Source organism: Oncorhynchus keta, chromosome 35, assembly GCF_023373465.1.
Source record: "Oncorhynchus keta strain PuntledgeMale-10-30-2019 chromosome 35, Oket_V2, whole genome shotgun sequence".
In the NCBI taxonomy this organism is placed as follows: domain Eukaryota; kingdom Metazoa; phylum Chordata; class Actinopteri; order Salmoniformes; family Salmonidae; genus Oncorhynchus; species Oncorhynchus keta.
Window position 1 is genome coordinate 59,118,122 of NC_068455.1, and position 24,358 is coordinate 59,142,479.

At 41.5% G+C, this 24,358-nt stretch overlaps 1 protein-coding gene across 5 annotated transcripts in view; it reads left to right on the plus strand.

Moving 5' to 3' along the window:
- The window catches only part of LOC118368722 (rap1 GTPase-GDP dissociation stimulator 1-like), a 67,158-nt gene that overhangs the window by 24,548 nt on the left and 18,252 nt on the right, over positions 1 to 24,358 (plus strand). For 4 of the 5 annotated variants that reach the window (XM_035753058.2, XM_035753060.2, XM_035753059.2 and 1 more), the window contains 4 exons: positions 5,613 to 5,738; positions 9,285 to 9,431; positions 16,303 to 16,431; positions 16,872 to 16,997. In XM_035753058.2, the coding sequence (XP_035608951.1) occupies positions 5,613 to 5,738; positions 9,285 to 9,431; positions 16,303 to 16,431; positions 16,872 to 16,997 (528 nt within the window). The remainder of the gene's footprint in view (positions 1 to 5,612; positions 5,739 to 9,284; positions 9,432 to 16,302; positions 16,432 to 16,871; positions 16,998 to 24,358) is intronic. The other variant, XM_035753062.2, reaches the window with a different exon arrangement.

Consider the following 24,358-nt stretch of genomic DNA (forward strand, 5'->3'; position numbering starts at 1 on the left):
CACCAGGACAGACGTGAACAAACACTTACAATAAACAATCACCCACAAGGACATGAGGGGTAAACACACACCAGGACAGACGTGAACAAACACAATAAACAATCACCCACAAGGACATGAGGGGTAAACACACACCAGGACAGACGTGAACAAACACTTACAATAAACAATCACCCACAAGGACATGAGGGGTAAACACACACCAGGACAGACGTGAACAAACACTTACAATAAACAATCACCCACAAGGACGTGAGGGGTAAACACACACCAGGACAGACGAACAAACACTTACAATAAACAATCACCCACAAGGACGTGAGGGGGCGGAGAGGGACCAACTTCGGCGGAAGTCGTGACAGCGGGCTCCGAATGTCTTAGTGTAAGAGTTGAATACCAGTGAACTAGAACAACCTTACCTCACGTGTTGAATCATGATATAATCTCATTATGAGAATTAATTCTAAAAGAGCCAGTACATTTGGTTGCCACAATGATTAATTAATTTAGCTATGCTTCTACTCCTTTTATCTACAAATACACATTTTAGACTTTCTGAAAATAAGAACTCTCTCTCTGTACCTTTTACAATGAGAATGCAGAGATGGAAACTCGAGTCTGAGACTCGGAATCGAGTCGCACTTAAGTCGCAAAGAATGCTGGGTTTTGATCAAACAATCTGCTTTTTATTTTGGCGATTGTTTTCAAATGAAAAGATGGACCTATCTTGTTTAAGTTCACATTGAAAGCGATTTTCAACCTGAAAATGTATCAAAGGCACCCAAGAAAATCCCTGGATAGTGTGATGGTGTTAGGTTACCATACTGTGTAAGCAGTGTTGGTAGCGTTATGATCTAATGGATGGTCAGTCATTGCATTCATAGCTCTATGAATTTGAGAGTGGTTACATTTCTGAAGCCCCTTCCCTCAGCCTATCTACTGAAACAAGAGCATGGAAATGCTTTGTTTAAACTTCCGATTACAGCTTTAAATTGTTGCTTCAAAGGTTTTGTATAATTTCAGTCAGTAGTTTTGAAAGTAGTGTGCTCACAAGCCAAAACGAGTCCCTGGAGTTTTTTACATTTATTTTTTGGCAGTTTGTATGTACAATATTTAAGTACTTAGGATCCCGGACTGCATCTTTAATCGAGACCGCACGGCACCACCTTTCTCTAGGGTCCTTCTCGAGTGTCCATTCAGAGTGGTATGAGGGGGAAGTTTCACCGAGACACTGCTCATGGGTAATTTGGGGATTTTGGCCATGAGGCCCTTTATCGACTCCCCCAGGTTTAGATGAACTCATGGATACCACTTGTCTGTGTCCAGAATGTAATGAAGTTGGAGGCAGTTGCACAAGCCAATGCTAATTAGCATTAGGGTGATGACTGGAAGTCTATTGTATCGGCTAGCGTGCAGAAGATAGCGCAATGACTGGAAGTCACTGGGTAACGCTAGTTAGTGTCCCGAACCGGCTTGTAGCCTGTAAAATTATTTTTTTTTTTAAACGGGAGACGACGTGTAGATCAAGGAATAACAAATATATTTATTAACTAAAGTAAACTATAAACAAGTAACAATGGTGTAAGCGAGTGGTTGTGTACACTGATGTGATGTTGAGGGGCCAAAGCAAGCAAACAAAACCCGCTACAAAATGCCACAACCGAAATCCAACAGTGTGTCTGGTGTGGAGACTCATCAATGAATGGGGGAAAAGGTGCATTTATCACCAGGACACACCCGGGCCCACTTGTGTCCCATTTCACTGACAACCCTCCCGGCTCCGCCCACCGACATCCTAATAAGGAAAACGAGAGCAAAGCGAGAATTCGGCAGACCGAGTGAGAGGGTCGACACACACACCCCCATAAAACCGGGGACCACCAATGACCCTGGAACGCCACACCAACCAATCAAACAAAATACTGCTCCAGCCAACCTCCCTCGTCCTCCCTAGACCTCAGCAACCTTTGCACAAAGCAACATTTACAAGGAAAGAAGATAACGAGGGAACAGACAGGAGTGACAGAACAGGACAGCAAAATAAACAGTGGCCACGTAACTCTTCTAATGTGGGGTCAGCCCGTGGCTCCTTGATTAGATCAGGGCACAGAAACCAGAATAACAAGGAAAGTATTGACAGATTTCTTTGTAACATCGTCATTAGCCGGTGCAGCGACCAGGTCACCACAGCTCATGGAATGCATCACCGCACAGAACACCTCTGGGGAACTGTGCACTCATCGGGAATCCCTACAAGTGACGGTTTAGAGGAAACCACTGGAGATGAACATGACAGGCCATGCACGCTCACCAGCCAAGTTATTCACAAGGATAACATCGATACCCTCAATAGGCAACGAAGGACGCATCCCTACAACATCCTCGCCTTTCACCAGTTCAGAATTCAATGGAACTGACAGTGTTCAAAACAATTCCTATAATTAAGACACTATCCAGAATCAGTCCTAGCAGAGAAAGGTAACAGACTCCAGAGGCACCTGTTTCACTCAGGATCTTCACTGGCATGTTACTTCTTAACAGAGACACAAAACTCTCCGTAATGAAAGGTAAACAATCTGGGTCCGTTGGGACTTTCACATGCCCCTGGACATGAAACAGAGTGACAGGACTGAACAGATGTGGGACAGGCACTGCTAACGCTGTAGGTTTAGGTTCAAAGTTAGCGCGAGTACTGAATTTACCCTTAGCCCTGAGAACAGGACATTCGTTTTTCCAATTACCTGAACCATGACAGTATTACACTACACTTGACACCATTACACTCTTGACAAAAGTCAGCTTTCCCACGGGAGCCAGGCTCAACCTTAGATGAAACTCTGCCCGTAAACCAGTGGGCGAGGACCAAATCTTGGCAAACGTCCCCACTCACTTCCTGCGCTTTACCATTCAACACTGCTATCAGATTCAGGCCAACTCCTAGCGTCAGCAACACACTCAAGCAATGAAAAGAATGTCTCAGGGTCCTTCTCATTACATTTTGGCAACAGATGTGTCTGGGACTTGATCGAGAGAGGAGCGACCCCTACAGTAGGAAAATCGGGGTCACTTTCCCAGAGCAAACTCCAGAGCGCTTTCCTTCCCTAACCAACTCTAGCCACCCTTGTTGCAGCTTGATATTTGCACTCTCCAAATTCTGTTTAAATTCCAATTTGCTTTCCATACTTAACGTGATCATGCTCGAGTTTAGCTTGTTCTAACGCCCACTCCCGAACACACTCATGCTCCAGTTTAGCTTGCTCATGCGCTATTTGTAACAGAAGCAGTTCTTTCTGTTGTTCAAAAGACGGACTACTAGGGTTAACTGACAGAGACCATTAGCCCGAGTAAGATCGGAGCGGCCATTAGCCCGAGTAAGATCGGAGCGGCCATTAGCCCTAGTAAGATCGGAGCGGCCATTAGCCCTAGTAAGATCGGAGCGTCCATTAGCCCGAGTAAGATCGGAGCGGCCATTAGCCCTAGTAAGATCGGAGCGGCCATTAGCCCTAGTAAGATCGGAGCGGCCATTAGCCCTAGTAAGATCGGAGCGTCCATTAGCCCTAGTAAGATCGGAGCGTCCATTAGCCCGAGTAAGATCGGAGCGCCATTAGCCCTAGTAAGATCGGAGCGCCATTAGCCCAGTAAGATAGCCCATTAGCCCGAGTAAGATCGAGCGCCCATTAGCCCGAGTAAGATCGGAGCGGCCATTAGCCCGATAAGATCGGAGCGCCATTAGCCCTAGTAAGATCGGAGCGCCATTAGCCCTAGTAAGATCGGAGCGGCCATTAGCCCTAGTAAGATCGGAGCGTCCATTAGCCCTAGTAAGATCGGAGCGGCCATTAGCCCTAGTAAGATCGGAGCGGCCATTAGCCCTAGTAAGATCGGAGAGGCCATTAACTTCTAGTATACCACACTCCATCAGATTGGCATTCAATATCAACCTAACAGAATTTAAGATGTTTATCACTAATTTCAACCTGGTCATGATCAGCGATCTTCAACACCTATTCTTTAGTACATCATTCTAACAGTTCCTCTGATGGAACACGTATGAACTAGTGTGTACATTAGACATCAGTCACTACTAAAAATAATCTCACTCTTCCCCTCTGCTGAACACACCAAACCACAACAAGAGAAGCACCAATCACACTGTGGGCACCACAGGAGAGAGATCAGATATTTTAGGAACTTCCCCCAAATCCTATAATAACTCCACCCTAGTCTTTGTGCAGATTCGCAGTGGGTAATTATGCACTGTAGCCTGTTTGCATGGAAAATCCCACTGGCATGGAAAAACACCCCAGCTCACTGGCGGATTCCCCTCAAGCCAAGGATGTGCCCGCGAGACCACTGCTCAGTCCACAGACAAAAATAACAAACAAAAAAACATGCCCAACGTATTCCAAAGTGGAACACGTCGCTAAGCCTAACAGGGGAAAAGACAGGCTATAACTCCGGGTAGCAAATGGCACTACCCTACCCAAATCTCCCACTGAGGTACACAGCAGATTGTACTCACCTCAGACCGCTGTCCCAACAGCAAGTAGAGAAAGAGTTTCCAATCTGGGCAGGGACCTGGAAACTAACCAGTGTTATTCTATCCAACGCAGTACACAACCATCTATTCACCGCATTGGTAAGTTTACCAAAAAAAAACAAAAAGGCAACCAACACCGGGCCTACCAAACAGCGCAAAAAAACAAACAAATAAAAAGCTGTCACAAAATATAAACAAAGTCCTCAAACACTAATTCCACATTTTCTCCCAAACAAAGTACTCATACCAGTTAGCTTAACAGTAGTATTGGGCCTACTGGCATACTTTTCCATGGAACACGTTTGATGACGTCACCGGACAACCAAAAACACTGACACGTCTAAGGCACTATACCGCACATCTATAAGACTATGCAGTGAATACCAACCAAAGCGCATACCAAATAGCATTAATCCATCATAAATAATATCCACCAAAATGTCTAGGAACCAACTTTATAATCCCAGATGAGCCCCCACTTGTCGCAAACAGGCTCCTAAAAAAGGAGACAACGTGGAGCTCAAAGAATAACAAAATATATTAACTAAAGTAACCTATAAACAAGTAACAATGGTGTGAATGGTTGCATACATTGATGTGATAATGAGGGGCCAAAACAGACACAAAATGCCACACCCAAAATCCAACGGTGTGTCTGCATGGCGAGAGCCTCCTTAATGAATGGGAAGGTGTATTTATCCCCAGGACATACCCGAACCCAGGTGTGTCCCATTTTGCTGACGACCCTCCCAGCTCTGCCCACCGACATCCTAATAAGGAAAACAAGGGAAAAGAGAAAGAATTTGGCAGACAGAGTGGGAGGGTCGTCACATTAGCAATTGCACTAGCGCTAGTTAGCAGCTTCCTTCAAACTGCACACAGAGCCATAAAAATGCTATATACAAGTTCATCTGACTCTGGGAAAGTAGATAAAGGGTCTCATTGCCAAAATCCTGAAGTATCCCTTTAAGATTAGGATTGTGGGGAAGGGAAGCAGATCCTAGATCTGTACCTAGGGGAAACTTCACTCTCAAGCTTAACTGCTATTCCTGCCTGTGCTTCGTCTCCCCTCCAGAGTTCATGCGTAGCCCCTGTGTGGAGGCGGGCCTCATCCCCCCCCTTGTGCAGCTGCTCCACTCCAAGGACCATGAGGTGCTGCTGCAGACAGGCCGTGCCCTAGGCAACATCTGCTACGACAGCCGTAAGTACACCCTGTCATAGGTTTCCCTGACACGTTTCTCAACGGGTGGAAAAGGACCCGGGATCGGTGTCAATGGGTCCACCATCAACATTTTCAAATAGATTTTAAAAAAAAAATGTATATGGGGAAGTCACTTTATTAGGAGGAGGGGCCATCTTGCCTAAGTGTAATTGTAGAGGAAGCATTGAAGTGCCTTTATTTGACAACCGTCCCCCCTCTGCTCTCCCTGAGGAGGTGCCTTACATCTTGGGGAATACTGGTGTCAGCAGAATCTGAACCGGCTATTAGCGATATCTGCTCTTTTGTATGGCATTGATATGTTGAAAATCGGTTTAGTCTTAGGTCATCGTAATGGGATATAGACTAGCCTGTTTCACAAGTGGGAAATACTCTGGGTATAATTTGGAATACTCTGGCAATAAATGGACAAAAGTATCTGAAAATACAGGCTCTCTACTGTGGGATGACTATGATATTCCATGATTCTACCCGAAAGTCAATGTGAAATCCATAATTTTTCATCTGAGTAGCAAAAGCTTCGCTAAGCAGCTCTAATATAACACTATTCAGGAATTCTGTTCTGTCCATTTTAATAGGTGCCAGGGTGACTGCCAATCCCCTGTCAGTCTGGGGAACTAGTCAGCCCTGAGTTCCTGCTGAGAGTAGCACTTCTTTCCCCAGACGGACACCCTCACCTTCAAAGTCTGTCACACAAAGATAAAACTGCTTACAATCACTTCCCCCAATGCCTCTAGAACGGGTGTCAAACATACAGATCCGGCCCGTGAGGGTCTTGTTCAGTCTGGTTTGAGTAAAACACAGTTTTGGGTTACGGGAAGTGTAGAAATTAGACGACCTACATTCATATAGTTTTTTGACTGTGTCCACCTCGTTAAATAATCACCAAAATGAAAGCTAGACAGTCAGGGAGCATCGAAAATTCAAACAACTATGGATAGAGGATTTATTTTAAATTTTTAATCTTGACGGCAAGGAAATATAACCAAATTTCAGTTGGACCCTCCAGACCTCGTTGGAGACCAAATGCGGCCCCCGCTTCAAAAAAGTAACTAGACTAAAGATTTTGGGGAATTAATCAAGAGTTGTCGTGAATACATTCAAGGGGAAAATGTGTTGCATAGAGGCCTTAATGGCAGCTATTGTTTCTGGTGCATTGTTCTTCCCATCACCGAAAGGTGAGACGTCTATGGTTTGATAGGGTCATAAAGAGTGTAAGAGCATAGTGGCAGAAACGTGTGTTTCAGTCGGAGCTGCAGCTGTTTTCAACTCTTAACGGGGGCACCACTGAAGAAATCAGCTTAGAAGGAGTCTGTAGTTGTTCGGTACTGGCCCTTTTTCAAAATGTAATTACCACATGACAAACTGACCGCTTCAACTGCCAATCGTTGTGCATTCAAACAACTTCCAGACCGAGCAGCAGAAAAACAGTACCAGCATTTTGTCCATCAATGGCAACCAGATTCCATGCAATTTGTTTAGTCCCTCTCCCTTGCTTTCTCTGCTTCGTTTCTCCTACAACTCTCTCTCTCCCCCTCCCTGCCCATCTCTCTTTCGCTCTCTCACCCATTTTCTTTTCCTGACTCATCATCTACCACTTCCTCTGCAAGCTATGCAGCTGCGCGTTCCAGACATTCTTATTTTGTCCGCCATCATTAAGCACAGACTGTATAATGTGTCAATATGTTCCTGTGTTAAAACAACTAATGAAGACAATAATATACTGACAAGACCCATACTGTAACACTTCCTCTGCTAGCTACGTCCCAGACGTCCCCATTTCGTCTGCCATCATCAAGCACACACTTAGCTGACACGTTTATGTTCCCGTGTCAGCTAACACAATTCAGATATACTTTTTTTTTTTTTTTTTTTTTTGCCTTTTATGTTTAACATTAGCGTACTGTCACATGATGGTGCTACCATGAGAGCACATGGCCTCCCTACGTCTATGGTCTATCCTGCTACATTATATCTTGGCACATCAAGCAATCCTGGTCTACAGTACATGTGGTGTCTGCAGGCAAAGGTGATGTCCTTAAAGTTTAACCCCTAACCACGGGTGCACCAACTAATCCACTTTTTTTTTATATATATTTTTTTTTTACCTATCTAACGTTGTTGACATTATTTTTTAACCCTTTAGTGAGGTTCATTTGATGTTCTATAAATATGACATAGTCTAATTGTGTCCAAAATCATGTTACAAAATAATTCTATACTAAACAAAAATCCAAACCCTACATGTAAAGTGTTGGTCCCATGTTTCGTTTTAGAGAATTTGACAGTACGTCTAACCGGCCTCACAACCGCAGACCACGTGAAACCACACCAGCCCAAGACCCCCACATCCAGCTTCTTCACCTGCGGGATCGTCTGAGGGGGGGATGGGGGGGGGGCAGTACTAAGGAGTATTTCTGATTAGGTAGGCCAGGCTGCCAAGTGGGTAGGTATATGCTCTCCCAAGCCTACCCAAGGCTGCACCCCTGCCCAGTCATGTAAAATCCATAGATTAGGGCCTAATGAGTCTATTTCAATTGACTGATTTCCTTATATGAACTGTAACTCAGTAAAATCTTTGAAATTGTTGCATTTTTGTTTTTGTTTAGCATATATTTTCATGGCAGTAGTAGATTGCTATATTGAGCAGAGCAGTGTCCTAAAAGGGTACTGTAGTAATACGGTGCTAATTAAGGCCACTCAATGAGGCGTCTGCTAAAAATGATTTCATAAAAACAGACTGGAGTCACTGAGTGTGACAACTTCAATTTCCATGGTCCCTAGGCTGTCTGGTCTTCAGTTCCCAAGATGCAGGATTCTTTTTATTGTACAAAGCGAACAGACTTATTCTCTATTCAAACCAGCTGGGATTCAGTCACTCTACCACCATACGTTTGCTGTTCACAGTCATGCTCATATGCATAACCTGTCTCCATTACTTCTGTAGTACGGTTGTGTCTTCCACTCATATCCACACTGTATTAGAATTTGACCATGATTCTGAAATCTGGAAGAATCTACCTGTGATGAAAATCAATGAGCATTCAAAGTCATTTGGATTTTTTTTTTTTTTAACTAATTGGCTTCATCAGCACTGTCACTAAATTTGTCTGTACTTCAGACTGATCGCCACAAGCGCACCAATACATTTTGAGGTTTGGGGTGGGGATGACCAAAACAAACGGCAAAGCGCACAATATGTCATTTCATGTCTCTGAGCTATGTGCAACAGGTATTAGCTTGGGCTATGTGTGATTTAATTTCTAGTTAGCTGCCTCAAGTAATTTTTTTGTTTTGCCTTTCCTTTTTCACGTTATGATTCATTATTATAATTATTATTTATGGCCGTATTTCTATAGCATGTGTTATTTACTTGTGTGATTTAGTGTATTTTTTTATTTTATTTTTACTGCTTGCTTAACTTTCTCTCTTTCTTTTTTTTAATAGTTTTTTTTTCTCCCCAGGTTGGTTGTTGTGATTGTGATTTTTCTTCTTTTTTGATTTCCCCCTGACCTCTTTGTTTTGCAGATGAGGGCAGGAGTGCAGTTGACCTGGCGGGAGGGGCTCAGATAGTAGCTGGACACATAAAGTCACTGTCCCAAAATACTGACCCGGACAATGGGAAGCTCTTGACTGTCTTTTGTGGCATGCTGATGAACTATAGCAATGATAATGGTAATGACCAACTCCCCCCGGATGAACTACATTAACCAAACTAAACAGAGTAAACCTTTTTTAAGAATGAATCTACTTTGGCAGTGTCGGTGACTGTTCTAGATGTTATGTTGACTGCTTTTATCCAGTCTTAAAGTGATAGTTCACTTTAATATGAACGTTTGTGTGATTTTTATTTTAAAAATTCAGACATTTACGTAGTCTATTGGTGAGATGAGTCCACGTCCCAGGCCATCTGTTGGGTTGATTCAGCTATATGCCTCAAATCCAAATCAGTTGGTAACATGGGCACAGTCTAATTTCAAACTGTTAGACTGTGCCTATATTTTCATTTAACTGGAACTTCTCATTAGATGGGATGGATTCATATCGACTGCTATTGAGGTCTGAAAATGTCTGACGAATTTTGATTTTGAAGTGAACTGTCTTTCAAAGTCTGTTCTTAAAGGCCCAGTTAGTTCTTAAAGGCCCAGTCAAAAATGATATTTTGCTGTGTTTCTAAATACATTTCCACACTATGACGTTGGAATAGTACGGGCAAATAGGGAAAATTATGCTAATGCCCTTTTAGAGTAACAGCTGTTTTGGTGGGTTGGAGTTTTGGCCTGCCTGGTGACATTACCAGGCGGTAAATTAGTTAATAGTTCATTATCAATAAAACATTACAATATGGTGCAGAGCGTTCGATTTGGCTGCCGAGGGGCAAGGATACTCCCAGCTCCACTAAAACCATTGACCACTATGTGCCGTTTTGTTAAATCAATGTTAACTATTTGTTAGTAATCTCCTCTTGAAGAGCATAGTCAGAACAACACATTTCAGATTATTTCATGCTAAACAATTGTGCACATTTTTTGCTATATCATCAGAGATGTACAGCAAGTAACTGCATGCTTTTTATGATCAGTAAACATCAGTTGATCATATATTTTCTAATTATGTGTGCGTAATCTATCCATTTGGCATGTAGCTAGCTAGCTAAGCAAACAATGTGTCATTTCAATAGCCTCATCAGAGATTAGGCTTTTGGAAAGCGCTTGACATCGGCCAGTCCTCGTACTGGTAAAGTTATTAGTCGGACTACTGTCATCACCACTATAGATGGCAAGCAAATCAAACTATTTGGATATAGTAATCTAGTTTATCCATTGAAAGTTAGCTCGTTAACTAGCCATATTTATATGATCTGTTATTAGCTAGCTAGCCAATTTGACGTGGTCCATCAATCAACGTATCCTATTGTGTCTGTCAGCAGCAATCGTGATTAAACACTCTTAAAAACAATGTTGAAAAGGGGATTGTGTTAACTAACTTCGCTAGGTAGGCCAACGTTGGGTGTAGAAAAAAATACATTAGGTCTAGTTAACACTGTTTAGCCAACTGTAGTAAGTTTCTATCGGTAGCTTGCAAAATTAACATCATTAGATGACAGTTAATCGGCAAATGCGCCCCTCTGCTCTTTGACTGACAGACAGCCCACAAAGCATGGGAAATGAACCTAGACCACTCATACTTGTCACGTTTAGTTTTGTTTTATATCACTGAAATATCCAATTAATGGTGGTCAATATTTAGAGTTATTGTCTAGCTACCCTTGGGTTGGCAGTAGCCTAGTGGTGTTGGGCCAGCTACCGAAAGGTTGCAAGATCGAATCCCTGAGCTGACAAGGAAAAAATCTGTCTTTCTCCCCCTGAACTAGACCGTTAAATGTTTTGCATGGAATAATCGGACATGTGTAGTTCTGACTATGTTCTTCAATAGGTGATGATATTAGAACCAAATAGTTAACATTTATTTAACATCGCTTTAAACGGCACATAGTTGTCAATGGTTTTTGTGGAGCTGAGGATCTTCTTACCCCCCCCATCATGCAAATTGAACCATTCTGCAACTTGTTGTGAAGTCTTATTGATATAGACCAACAAGAAAGAGTTCCAAACCTCTCTGCTAATAACAGCTAGTTTTCAGTTTTCCCCTCCCCACTCAGACCACTCCCAGTCCTAGCAAAATTCTTGCTTGAGAAATGTCTCACTGTTAAAACTTCTTTGGGATAGGGGGCAGCATTTTCACTTTTGGATGAATAGCGTGCCCAGAGTAAACTGCCTCCTACTCAGTCCCAGATGCTAATATATGCATATTATTATTAGTATTGGATAGACAACACTCTGAAGTTTCTAAAACTGTTTGAATGTCTGTGAGTATAACAGAACTCCTATGGCAGGAAAAAACCTGAGAAAAAATCCAAACAGGAAGTGGGTAATCTGAGGTTTGTAGTTTTTGAACTCAGCCCTTATAGAATTCACAGTGGGATATGGGTTATGTTGCACTTCCTAAGGCTTCCACTAGATGTCAACCGTCTTTAGAACGTTGTTTCAGGCTTCTCCTGTGAAGGGAGGCCGGATGGGAGCTGTTTGACTAAGGGGTCTGCCAGCAGCCTTGTTCTGTCGCACGCATTTCACATGAGAGGTATCTCTCGTTCCATTGCTTTTCTACAGACAATGGAATTCTCCGGTTGGAATATTATTGAACATTTATGATAAAAACATCCTAAAGATTGATTCTATACTTAGTTTGACAAGTTTCTTCGACCTGTAATATAACTTTTTGAACTTTTCGTCCGACTGGACCTGAACGCGCTTTTGGATTTGTTTACCAAACGCCCTAACAAAAGAAGCTATTTGGACAAAACTGGACATAAATGATGGACATTATCGAACAAAACAAGCATTTATTGTGGAACTGCGATTCCTGGGAGTGCATTCTGATGAAGATCATCAAAGGTAAGTGAATATTTATAATGCTATTTATGACTAATGTTGACTGCGCAACATGGCGGATATTTATTTTGGCTGGTTTGGGCTCTGAGTGCCGTACTCAGGTTATGCTTTTTCCATAAAGTGTTTTTGAAATCTGACACAGCGGTTGCATTAAGGAGAAGTTTATCTACATGTCCATGTATAACACATGTATTTTCATCAACATTTATAATGAGTATTTCTGTGAATTCATGTGGCTCTCTGCAATATCACTGCATGTTTTACTGAACATAACATACCAATGTAAAATAAGATTTTTGGATATAAATATGAACTTTACCGAACAAAACATACATGTATTGTGTAACATGAAGTCCTATGAGTGTTATCTGATGAAGATCATCAAAGGTTAGTGATTAATTTTATCTCTATTTATGCTTTTTGTGACTCCTCTTTTTGGCTGGAAAAATGGCTGGGTTTTTCTGTGAGTTGGTGGTGACCTGCTTTCACTGTAAAGCATTTTTTTATTCAGACACTGGCTGGATTAACGAGAATTGTATCTTTAAAATGGTGCCTAATACTTGTATGTTTGAGAAATATGATGTATGAGATTTCTGTTGAGTTGTATTTGGCGCACTGCAATTTCATTGGCTGTTGGTAGCGGAACCCCAGTCCTAGACAGGTTTTGAACATTTAATTGAAAACAATCACAGTAAGGTATTTAACGGTCAGTCACCCAGAAGTGATTTGATATTGAGATACAAACAGTTGCATTGGACCTCTAGCCTATATGTTAGCCAGTGTTCAAGTTTATGCTACTCAGACTTCACTCGCTATGGTGACAGGAGGTCGCGGTGCAAGAGCATATGTGTCCCTTGGAGAGTGGTCTGTCCATTGCTTTCTATTGTGTCCTGCTTGAGCTCTTAGTCATTTTTCCTCTTAAAGTAGTGACGGCTTGTCTTGCAGTTGGGGGTGTCCCTCCTTAGCTTATGCTGTAGCCATTTCTCTGTCCTCCTTACATGTCAGTCTCTGGTTTGTAATTAGATTGCCTATTCTCCCACAACCTTCCTTGCAGAGCCTTTATAGTCTATCCAGGTGCGAGGTCCCGAGTAATCAATAATGTTCACTTCTGCTGTCAACCTTCAAAAACCTTTTTCTAGTTTAATTAGCCTTCCTCACAAATGGCACCCTGTTTTGTGCACTTCTTTTCACCAGAGAATAGGGCGCCATTTGGGATCTAATCAAATTGTATAAGTCACATGCGCCGAATACAACAGGTGAATATAATGAAATGCTTACTTACGAGCCCCTAACCAACAATGCAGTTTCAAAAAAAAATACAGATAAGAATAAGAGATAATAACAAGTAATTAAAGAGCAGCAGTAAAATAACAATAACGAGACTATATACAGGGAGGGTACCGATACTGTGTGGGGGCACCGGTTAGTTGAGGTCGTATGTACATGTAGGTAGAGTTATTAAAGTAGCTATGCATAGATTCACTATTCACATGAACACATGGTTTAGCACCCTTTAACTGTGGTAGCTAAGTAACTAGTCTTGTCATAATGATGTAACATTTTCTTTTGCAAGTTACTGTACACGTACAACCCTAACATCTTTAAAGTTAGTAGAAAATGTAACTGGAACCCAGTGCAGAAAGTTGAGTTGTGGTCTTGGTTGGACTGTTGGTTCACCAGGAGTGTATTCACTAGGAAGCAAATGGGCAGAAACCGAGCGAGATCTCTCTGAATTTGTCCAATTAGAAACTCGTTTTCATTGCAAAACACTCTCTGTTGCAAAATGTTTTGCTAAGGTTTGCATGAATGAATCTACCCAAGGCTGGTTCGTGGTTTAGAGAGAGGGATGCTCACGGGTGTTTACACCCCTGAGGTTCCATGATGTACTGCTGCTCTCTGAATCTTGTAAATAATTAATGAATGGCCCAAGTTTTTTTTCTTTCTCCTCAGTGGGTGAGATGCAGAACAGTAATTACTTTTCGATCTATCGCCTCTCTCGTATGATCCCCGACCAGTCCAAGGTCACTCACCAAAATATACTGAGGAAAAATAAGTGCGTACGAAAACGTGGCGTTCAGGGGAGGCACATGAGACAGCTCAAAATTTACCCCTAAGGCTCTCAATGTCAAATATTTCTTTCCCACAATTAAACATGGCGCTAAGTGGATTTTCTCTCCATAACCCAATGATCTGCGATCCAATCATCAGACATTAAACAGTGCTGTGATTACTCAGTAGAAATATATTTATTAGAACGGACATCCCCATTCAAGTCAATGTTCCGTGATGGGTAGAATTCTATTTATATGTTGATTACACTGTCCTCTGCTTTATAGCGGTGCTACTTCCGGTGCCACCAACGTTTAGCCCCAGCCGCCACGCACCACTATCAGGGCACTAAATGAATCCACTTCACGGGGTTCAGCAAAGCCTCAAGTCAAATCCCATTTTAAAATATCTCACACAGACATGTTTTCTCTCAATTATGGTTATTTATGGACTAATCTGTTTAGCTTTGAATTAAGGCCATTTTTCGCCGCTCCATGGGAAGGATGCTTGAGAAAACAGGATGGAAACACTTCATATAGCCTCTAGACCAGGTGTAGGTAAACTATGGCCTTGCCCATGAGCCCATTCAATCCAGCCCATTGGAGGGGGGAATTATTACTCCGGTCCAAACTTGAACATCGTGAATGTTCTGTTTGACATATGTGAGTTATAATCAGACGCACTTGAACATCTTAAACTAGATAGAAAGTATGATAATTGCCCTATATATTTTCAAAGAAGTTACCTTTTTCTGGCCCGCGACTTGATTTTGACAAAGTAATCGGTAAAACAAAAAATAGTACTGATCGGCTAGTTGATAATAGTGCGTACAATTACCACATGCGCTACACGTCCTTGGAACTGTAAAGAGAGGAGAGCGACCACGGTCTTGTCCTCTACCCTGGGCTACGGAATCTAACACTTCAGAGTAATGGAGTTGATCCACTCTGCACATCGCGGGCCGGAGCATTTTGCAATTACACCATGCAAATGAGTTTCTGTGGCCACCAGCGGCCCGCTCCCTTCAGCTGGCTGTTTGTAAACTGTCACCACAGCTAATGTAACCTTCACTAATATTTATAGGAGGATCCGCACATCCAATTGTTTTTATAGCGGCTGTGCAAATTGACAATTATTTCTACAAGGCCTTGTTTGACATTCCCTAACAAATAGAAATCGAGATTTTGTAAATGTTATTTATTTTTTGGAGATTTTGGGTCATGATAACTTTGTGACCCAAGTTGGTTTATGTTTCTGGAGTTCGCTCGCCTACCGTAAGGCCCGTGGTTGTGTCGAGGCAAAATGTGGATTATGGTTAATGTTTTGAAAGAATAACAAACCTCACTTGTATTTCAGCGAGGACCCTCGTTAATTCACCAAGATAACTTTTTATCAATTGGTTACTTCCTTCCTTTCTCCCTCACTCACTCGCTTCCCCTCCCTTTCTCCTTAAACCCTTTTAATCTCTATCTTTTTGTCTTTAAAATGTGCTTATTCATTCATTTTAGCACCCTTCTTTTTACTTCTCTTCCCTCCCTCCACCCCTTCCTCTCTTCTCTCTTCATCCTTCCTTCCTTTGTCATCTGTTTGTTTGTCAGTGTCGGTCATCTTTTAAAATTAACTTAATCAACTCTTTCTCCTATCTCCCCTCTGTAGGCGCGAGCTGGTTTTGCAGAGCTTACTATATCCAGGGAAATACATCTGCTCTCTGACGTGCTGTACATGACATGGACCTTAAGGACAATATATAGCTCGTCTACATTATGCAAATAGAAAACAACTGCGCAGATTTCTTTCTTTGTTTGCAGCAACTCTTGTTGCTAAAAGGCCTTTTGTTTAGAAATGGCCTTTTACAATCTTCTTGAGACTCTTATTTTAAGACTTTGGAATTATTTCTTGACACCTCCCTTTTGGCTTGATTACACTTTTAAACACACACACACACACAGACCCCCCTGCACTGGCCTTAATGTAATTGAAACTCCCAAACTCTAGATGGCAGTGCTCATACCTCCCCTTTGTTATTCCCCCTGTGTCCTCTCCAGACTCCTTGCAGGCCCAGCTGATCAACATGGGAGTGATCCCCACCCTGGTGAAGTTGCTGGGGCTCCACTCTGACAACACAGCCCTCACAGAGATGTGCCTCATTGCCTTCGGAAACCTTGCCGAGCTCGGTGAGTATGCCTACCGTAGATGTAGAGTTCTAATTCTGTGGGTACACACATCAGAACACTGTTGATCTGCCATTCTGGTTGCGGTTCAGTTTTTCTACAATACTGTCTGGGATTTTGAGCATAAACCTACCATCGATATGTAATCCAAGATACCATACCATATCGGCATAGATAACAAGAGTAGCATATATTTTTATCTTGCCGTATAATTCAAAACTGTCAACCCTAGGAAGTTGAATGGTGAAGTTGAATGGTGACTCGCTTCACATTTTTTGTCACATATAAACCAGGGACAGAACCGATTCCTGTGTCTGTCTTCGCTAGCTAGCCTGGTGCTCATCGTTACGATGATGAATAAACACGGGGAAGATTCCGCTGAATCCCAAACAGACTGGACCAGTCATGTCGTCTTGATTGAACGTTTCCTTCCCTCTCTGCAGAGTCGAGCAAGGAGCAGTTTGCCTCCACGAACATCGCCGAGGAGCTGGTGCGTCTGTTCCAGAGGCAAGCGGAGCACGAGAAGAAAGAGATGATCTTTGAGGTCCTGGCTCCACTCGCTGAGAACGGTAATTCAATTCAACTTTATTTATCTCTACAGAGGTGATTAAGACGGGCAAGTCGGGTTACAATGATCAAATGTCAACATATAATACAGTAGGTGGGAGTTATTTTCCGATCCACATACTGTTGTCAGGGGAATGTGATGTCATACTGTGTAAGTACAGTGGGGTCTGAAATGATTGACACCCTTAAAGCAATAATAACTGTATGATTGACACCCTTAAGCAATAATAACTGTGTAAAATAAAAAATGTAAATACTGAGCTATACTGTGTGCTCAAAAAATCTGGGGAAATAATTTTACACTAATGCTAATACTAATACAATTAATTTCTCAGAGAAATAGATTTTGTTTAACAATTTATATTTGACCTAACATGCTAAACAAAATCTCAAAATGATTGACACCCATACATATTATTATAAATAAAGTAGTCAGTTTAGTGTTTGGTCCCATATTCCTAACACGCAGTGTTTACATCAAGCTTGTGACTCATTTTGGTTTCAGTTCATTTTGGTTCTGTTTCCGATTATTTTGTGACCAATTGAAATGAATAGTAAATGATTTATTGTCTTGTTGGAGCCACTTATTGTAATTAAGAGTAGAATATGTTTCTAAACACTTCTACCTTCATGTGGATGCTACCATGATTGTGGATAATCCTGAATGAATCGCGAATAATGAGAAAGTGCTGAGTGTTATTGGTAATGGTGAGAGGTTCGCATGGCTGCGTTGTGTGTGAGCTTTGACTTTCTCACTCCTCATTATTCACAATTCATTCAGGACTATCCGTAATGAATGTATTAATGTAGATATGATTGTCAATACCGTAAAAAAAAAACACGTCTGTATTTCAAAATACCACAGTATACGGTATTCCGCCCAAACCTAGTTGGGGTACAGGAATATAGTACTGAATTATTGAGCCAGTGTTTTGATGTTGTAGAATTAGCATTGCAAATGATTTGCATCCACATGGCCATTTCCATTAGCCATGATTACACGTCAAATGAACATTCAGAAACGGTGGTCTGTGTGGGGCGTGCATGCACATTAGAAATGATCTAGTTCAGATTTTTTAAACTCCCCTTTGTCAGAAGTGAATAATGAATTAGTTGAAGTCACAGTTTGGCGAGGAAACTACCTTTGTTGAAGTCACACTGCACATTGGAACAGCAAAATAAATATAGCCATCACTGCAATATTTGGGTCAGTGCCTAAAACCAAGTAAAGACATATCCTGGCTTCAATGCGTACGCGGAGTGATTTTATTGAGTTATATGAGGATCATTTAAAGGGAGAATTACGGTTACCAGTTGAATGTATTTCGTACTGCGTATTTTCCTCTGAATTCTCACTCACGGCACTCGGGACTACATTATGTGGAGTCACCTGTGGCCTTGGTAACTGATCATTGGAGTGAAGCGGCACGCGCATCCTTAGCTGTCAGCTGCACGGCTGAGGCTGCTGTATGAAAATGTGTCAGCTGTTTTTAGCACAAAAAAAGAGCATGCTTGGAATAGTGTGTGGGTGGGGGAGAAGGATAGAGTGTGTGTGTGTGTGTGTGTGTGTGTGTGTGTGTGTGTGTGTGTGTGTGTGTGTGTGTGTGTGTGTGTGTGTGTGTGTGTGTGTGTGTGTGTGTGTGTGTGTGTGTGTGTGTGTGTGTGTGTGTGTGTGTGTGTGTGAGTCACTGACTGTTATCATTCTGGGCAGCACAGTGGATTCTCCCATTCTGCCAGTCTCCTAGACAACATCCTACTTAACTCTACTCCAGAGAAAAGTATCTCTCTCTTTCGGTCTCTCTCTATCCCTCTCTCTGTCGCATGCACACACACAATACAATCCTAGACTCAAGCATATTTTAATATTTTTCTCCCTTCATACAAATCAAATCCAATTTTATTTGTCACGTGCCAAATACAACTGGTGTAGACTTTATCTTGAAATGCTTGCTTACAAGCCCTTCTCAACGATGCAGAGTTTAAAAATAAAATAGAAACGCAAGGAATAAAATAAAATACACAAGAATGGAGCTATACAGTACCGGATCAATGTGCAGAGGTTACGAGATATTTGAGGTAGACACAGTTGAAGTCGGAAGTTCAAATACACTTAGTTTGGAGTCATTAAAACTAGTTTTTCAACCACTCCACAGATTTCTTGTTAACAAACTATAGTTTTGGCAAGTCGGTTAGGACATCTACTTTTGTGCATGACACAAGTAATTCTTCCAAGAATTGTTTACAGAAAGATTATTTTACTTAGAATTCACAACGTTTATTCCAGTGGGTCAGAAGTTTACATACAGTAAGTTGACTGTGCCTTTAAACAGCTTGGAAAATTCCAGAACATGATGTCATGGCTTTAGAAGCTTCTGATAGGCTAATTGACATCATTTGAGTCAATTGGAGGTGTACCTGTGGATGTATTTCAAGGCCTACTTTCAAACTCAGTGCCTCTTTGCTTGACATTATGGAAAAATCTAAAGCAATCAGCCAAGACCTCAGAAACAAAATTGTAGTCCTCCACAAGTCTGGTTCATCCTTGAGAGCAATTTCCAAACGACAGAAGGTACCACGTTCATCTGTACAAACAATTGTACGCAAGTATAAACTGCATGGGACCACGCAGCCATCATACCGCTCAGGAAGGAAACGCGTTCTGTCTCCTAGAGATGAATGTATTTTGATGCAAAATGTGAAAATCAATCCCAGAACAACAGCAAAAGACCTTGTGAAGATGCTGGAGGAAACGGGTACAAAAGTATCTATATCCACAGTAAAACGAGTTCTATATCGACATAACCTGAAAGGTCACTCAGCACGGAAGAAGCGACCGCTTCAAAACCGCCATAAAAAGCCAGACTACAGTTTGCAACTGCACATGGGGACGAAGATCGGACTTTTTGGAGAAATTACTTCTGGTCTGATGAAACAAAAATAGAACTGTTTGGCCATAATGCCCATCGTTATGTTTAGAGGAAAAAGGGGAAGGCTTGCAAAGCTGAAGAACACCATCCCAACCGTGATGCACGGGGGTGGCAGCACCATGTTGTGGGCGTGCTTTGCTGCAGGAGGGCCTGATGCTCTTCACAAAATAGATGCATCATGAAGGAGGAAAATTGTGGATATATTGAAGCAACATCTCAAGACATCAGTCAGGAAGTTAAAGCTTGGTCGCAAATGGGTCTTCCAAATGGACAATGACCCCAAGCATACTTCCAAAGTTGTTGCAAAATGGCTTAAGGACAACAAAGTCAAGGTATTGGAGTGACCATCACAAAGCCCTGACCTCAATTGTATAGAAAATTTGAGGGCAGAACTGAAAAAGCGTGTGCGAGCAAGGAGGCCTACAAACCTGACTCAGTTACACCAGCTCTGTCAGGAGGAATGGGCCAAAATTTACCCAACTTATTGTGGGAAGCTTGTGGAAGGCTACCCGAAACGTTTGACCCAAGTTAAACAATTTAAAGGCAATGCTACCAAATACTAATTGAGTGTATGTAAACTTCTGACCCACTGAGAATGCGATGAAAGAAACAAAAGCTGAAATAAATCATTCTCTCTACTATTATTCTGACATTTCACATTCTTAAAATAAAGTGGTGATCCTAACTGACCTAAGACAGGGAATTTTTACTAGGATTAAATGTCAGGAATTGTGGAAAGCATTTGAGGTAGATATGTACATGAAGGCAGGGTAAAGTGACTAGGCATCAGGATAGATAATAATATGGTATTTGAGGAAGATATGTACATGAAGGCAGGGTAAAGTGACTAGGCATCAGGATAGATAATAATATGGTATTTGAGGAAGATATGTACATGAAGGCAGGGTAAAGTGACTAGACTTCAGGATAGATAATAATATGGTATTTGAGGAAGATATGTACATGAAGGCAGGGTAAAGTGACTAGACTTCAGGATAGATAATAATATGGTATTTGAGGTAGATATGTACATGAAGGCAGGGTAAAGTGACTAGGCATCAGGATAGATAATAATATGGTATTTGAGGAAGATATGTACATGAAGGCAGGGTAAAGTGACTAGACTTCAGGATAGATAATACGATGTTTGAGGTAGATATGTACATTTAGGCAGGGTAAAGTGACTAGGCATCAGGATAGATAATAATATGGTATTTGAGGAAGATATGTACATGAAGGCAGGGTAAAGTGACTAGACTTCAGGATAGATAATAATATGGTATTTGAGGAAGATATGTACATGAAGGCAGGGTAAAGTGACTAGACTTCAGGATAGATAATAATATGGTATTTGAGGAAGATATGTATATGAAGGCAGGGTAAAGTGACTAGGCATCAGGATAGATAATAATATGGTATTTGAGGTAGATATGTACATGAAGGCAGGGTAAAGTGACTAGGCATCAGGATAGATAATAATATGGTATTTGAGGAAGATATGTACATGAAGGCAGGGTAAAGTGACTAGGCATCAGGATAGATAATAATATGGTATTTGAGGAAGATATGTACATGAAGGCAGGGTAAAGTGACTAGACTTCAGGATAGATAATAATATGGTATTTGAGGAAGATATGTATATGAAGGCAGGGTAAAGTGACTAGGCATCAGGATAGATAATAATATGGTATTTGAGGAAGATATGTACATGAAGGCAGGGTAAAGTGACTAGACTTCAGGATAGATAATAATATGGTATTTGAGGTAGATATGTACATGAAGGCAGGGTAAAGTGACTAGGCATCAGGATAGATAATAATATGGTATTTGAGGAAGATATGTACATGAAGGCAGGGTAAAGTGACTAGACTTCAGGATAGATAATAATATGGTATTTGAGGTAGATATGTACATGAAGGCAGGGTAAAGTGACTAGACTTCAGGATAGATAATAATATGGTATTTGAGGAAGATATGTACATGAAGGCAGGGTAAAGTGACTAGACTTCAGGATAGATAATAATATGGTATTTGAGGAAGATATGTACATGAAGGCAGGGTAAAGTGACTAGACTTCAGGATAGATAATAATATGGTATTTGAGGAAGATATGTACATGAAGGCAGGGTAAAGTGACTAGACTTCAGGATAGATAATAATATGGTATTTGAGGAAGATATGTACATGAAGGCAGGGTAAAGTGACTAGACTTCAGGATAGATAACAAGAGTAAAATAAACAACAGTGTCGAAGCAGCAAATGATGAGTGTAAAAGTGTGTAATATGTGTTTTGTTATGTCAGTATGTATGTGTATTTATAATGTCTTGTGAGTGTGCGTAGGGTCACAGTGCAGATAGTTGGCGTACCATTCATTGACTATTTACTTTAACAGTCTGGCTATTTAGCAGTCTTATGGATTGGGGATAGAATCTGTCTCGGAGCCTATTGGCCCGTTTGCCAGACAGTAGCAGAGTGAACAGTCTATGGCTTGGGTGGCTGGAGTCTTTGTCCATTTTTTTTGGGGGGGGGGGGGCTTCCTTTGACGTAGCTTGATTTAAACCCTGTATGAAGCCTGTATCACTCTCTCCTATCTTTGACAATACTGCTGTATGAGGAATAGGCTTCGTTATAAGTTAACCCTTGTTTTGTGGGTGACAACGGAACCAAGTTATTTGTGTGACATAAGCACTTCATTTCTGTGTCATGTAGGGTGGGGCCAGAGACTGTAGATCGCTCCAAGCCTGTTGCTAATTCATTTATATAAATATTGAACAATGTTATGATATAGGCCTTTAATATACATGGGTCATTGTAAATAAGAAGTATTATAAACTACTAATTAAGGGTACATTCTGTACCGTTTTATTTCAATTTCCTCAAGTTTCTTCTTTGGGCTTTACAAACACATTAGTCCCAAGAAAGAAAACAAACGGTTGCATTCACCAAGCCCCCCCCCCACAAGTGAAGCATTTAGCATTATTTAGCATATACATGTTTCAGACCGGACAATCTGCGGAGTTGGTACAATAAAACAATGTATATTGATTTGTACCCTACACTAGAAGTTTTCACCGATCCACCTGAATACCCAACACACGATCCGGGTTCCGTGTTTGTGTGTGTGTGAGAGAGGGAGAGATTCTGTTCTTGCTTTTCACGAGAGTGGCACATGTAGCTTGTTGTTGTTGGCCTCTCCCTGCTTACCATGTCACTTGCTTACACTCACAGTAGCCTACAGACACAGCACAACTCCTGCTAGAGCATCACCTCTCCCTACTTTCCCTCCCTCAGACCTTATCAGCTCTGGTTAATAAAGTAGCTTCAAGATTGAACCTACCGGATCTATACGGAATGGGTCTAGTTGTCCTCTGGTCCGTTCAGAACGGGTCTTAGATAGATATCTATCTATCTATCTATCTCTTTTTCTCTCTCGCGCGCTCTTTTTCTCTTTCTCAAAAGTCCCAGGTCCATGACAGGACGGGTCAGTTTATTTTGGACCCGTGAAGGCCTCTACCCCACACCTCAACAGGATGAACACAACAACAGAAAAACAAACACACAGTGAAGCGTTTCAAGAAATTCAAGTAACAGCTTGCTATTTTATATGTCCTTGACACCCACAATTTCAGTTTAATTGGCAAATATGGATAGGGCTAAATTGTAATGTTTCTTACAGAAGAATTATGGAAAGCATATGCATAACCATGATAGCAGTATTCAAAGCTGTATTTATTATCCTCAACGTCTCATCTTTCAAAATTCATCAAGTCCTCGTAATTTACAGCAATTCCCTCACTCAGACAACAAAACATTTGCAAAGGTTACCCAATTAGCGGGAGGGATGGGGCAACTTTGCGCTTGGTGCTCAAGTTCAGAATGGCCGTCAGTCAAAACCCATGCAGAGCTGTGAAATGAAGACCCAGAGCTCGGACATCATGTATAGCATGTTACTTGTACAGCCACTGAGTTCCAATTTAGGTTATAAGTAGGTCATTCAAAACACTTTTCCCCAGATGTTTATTGAAAATGATCACCACAAGCGGGATTCCTTGAGTGAGCCAGGACTTCCAGGTCATATCCATGTTCTTGAGTTGACTGCATGCAACAAGTTAAATGGATGTTGTTTTAATGAAGTTCACCCTGCTACCATGCATGTCTTGATGAACCAACTGTCGTCTATACCACCCTCCTGTTTCTCACTTTGACTTCCTGCCAGGAAAGACTTACTTTCCTTACATAGTAGTACTGCACAGCACAATAGGCCAGTGCATCAATCACCATTTTATCTAGGTTTGAATCATATATATATGTACTCACACATCTTCATTATCTAAGACATATTTATGTTACAGTTGAGATGTCTACTGCCTTATAAGGAATGCCAAGGGTGCTGCTACCAGTCTCATGACTCGCATACACTTTTGGAAAAACAAAA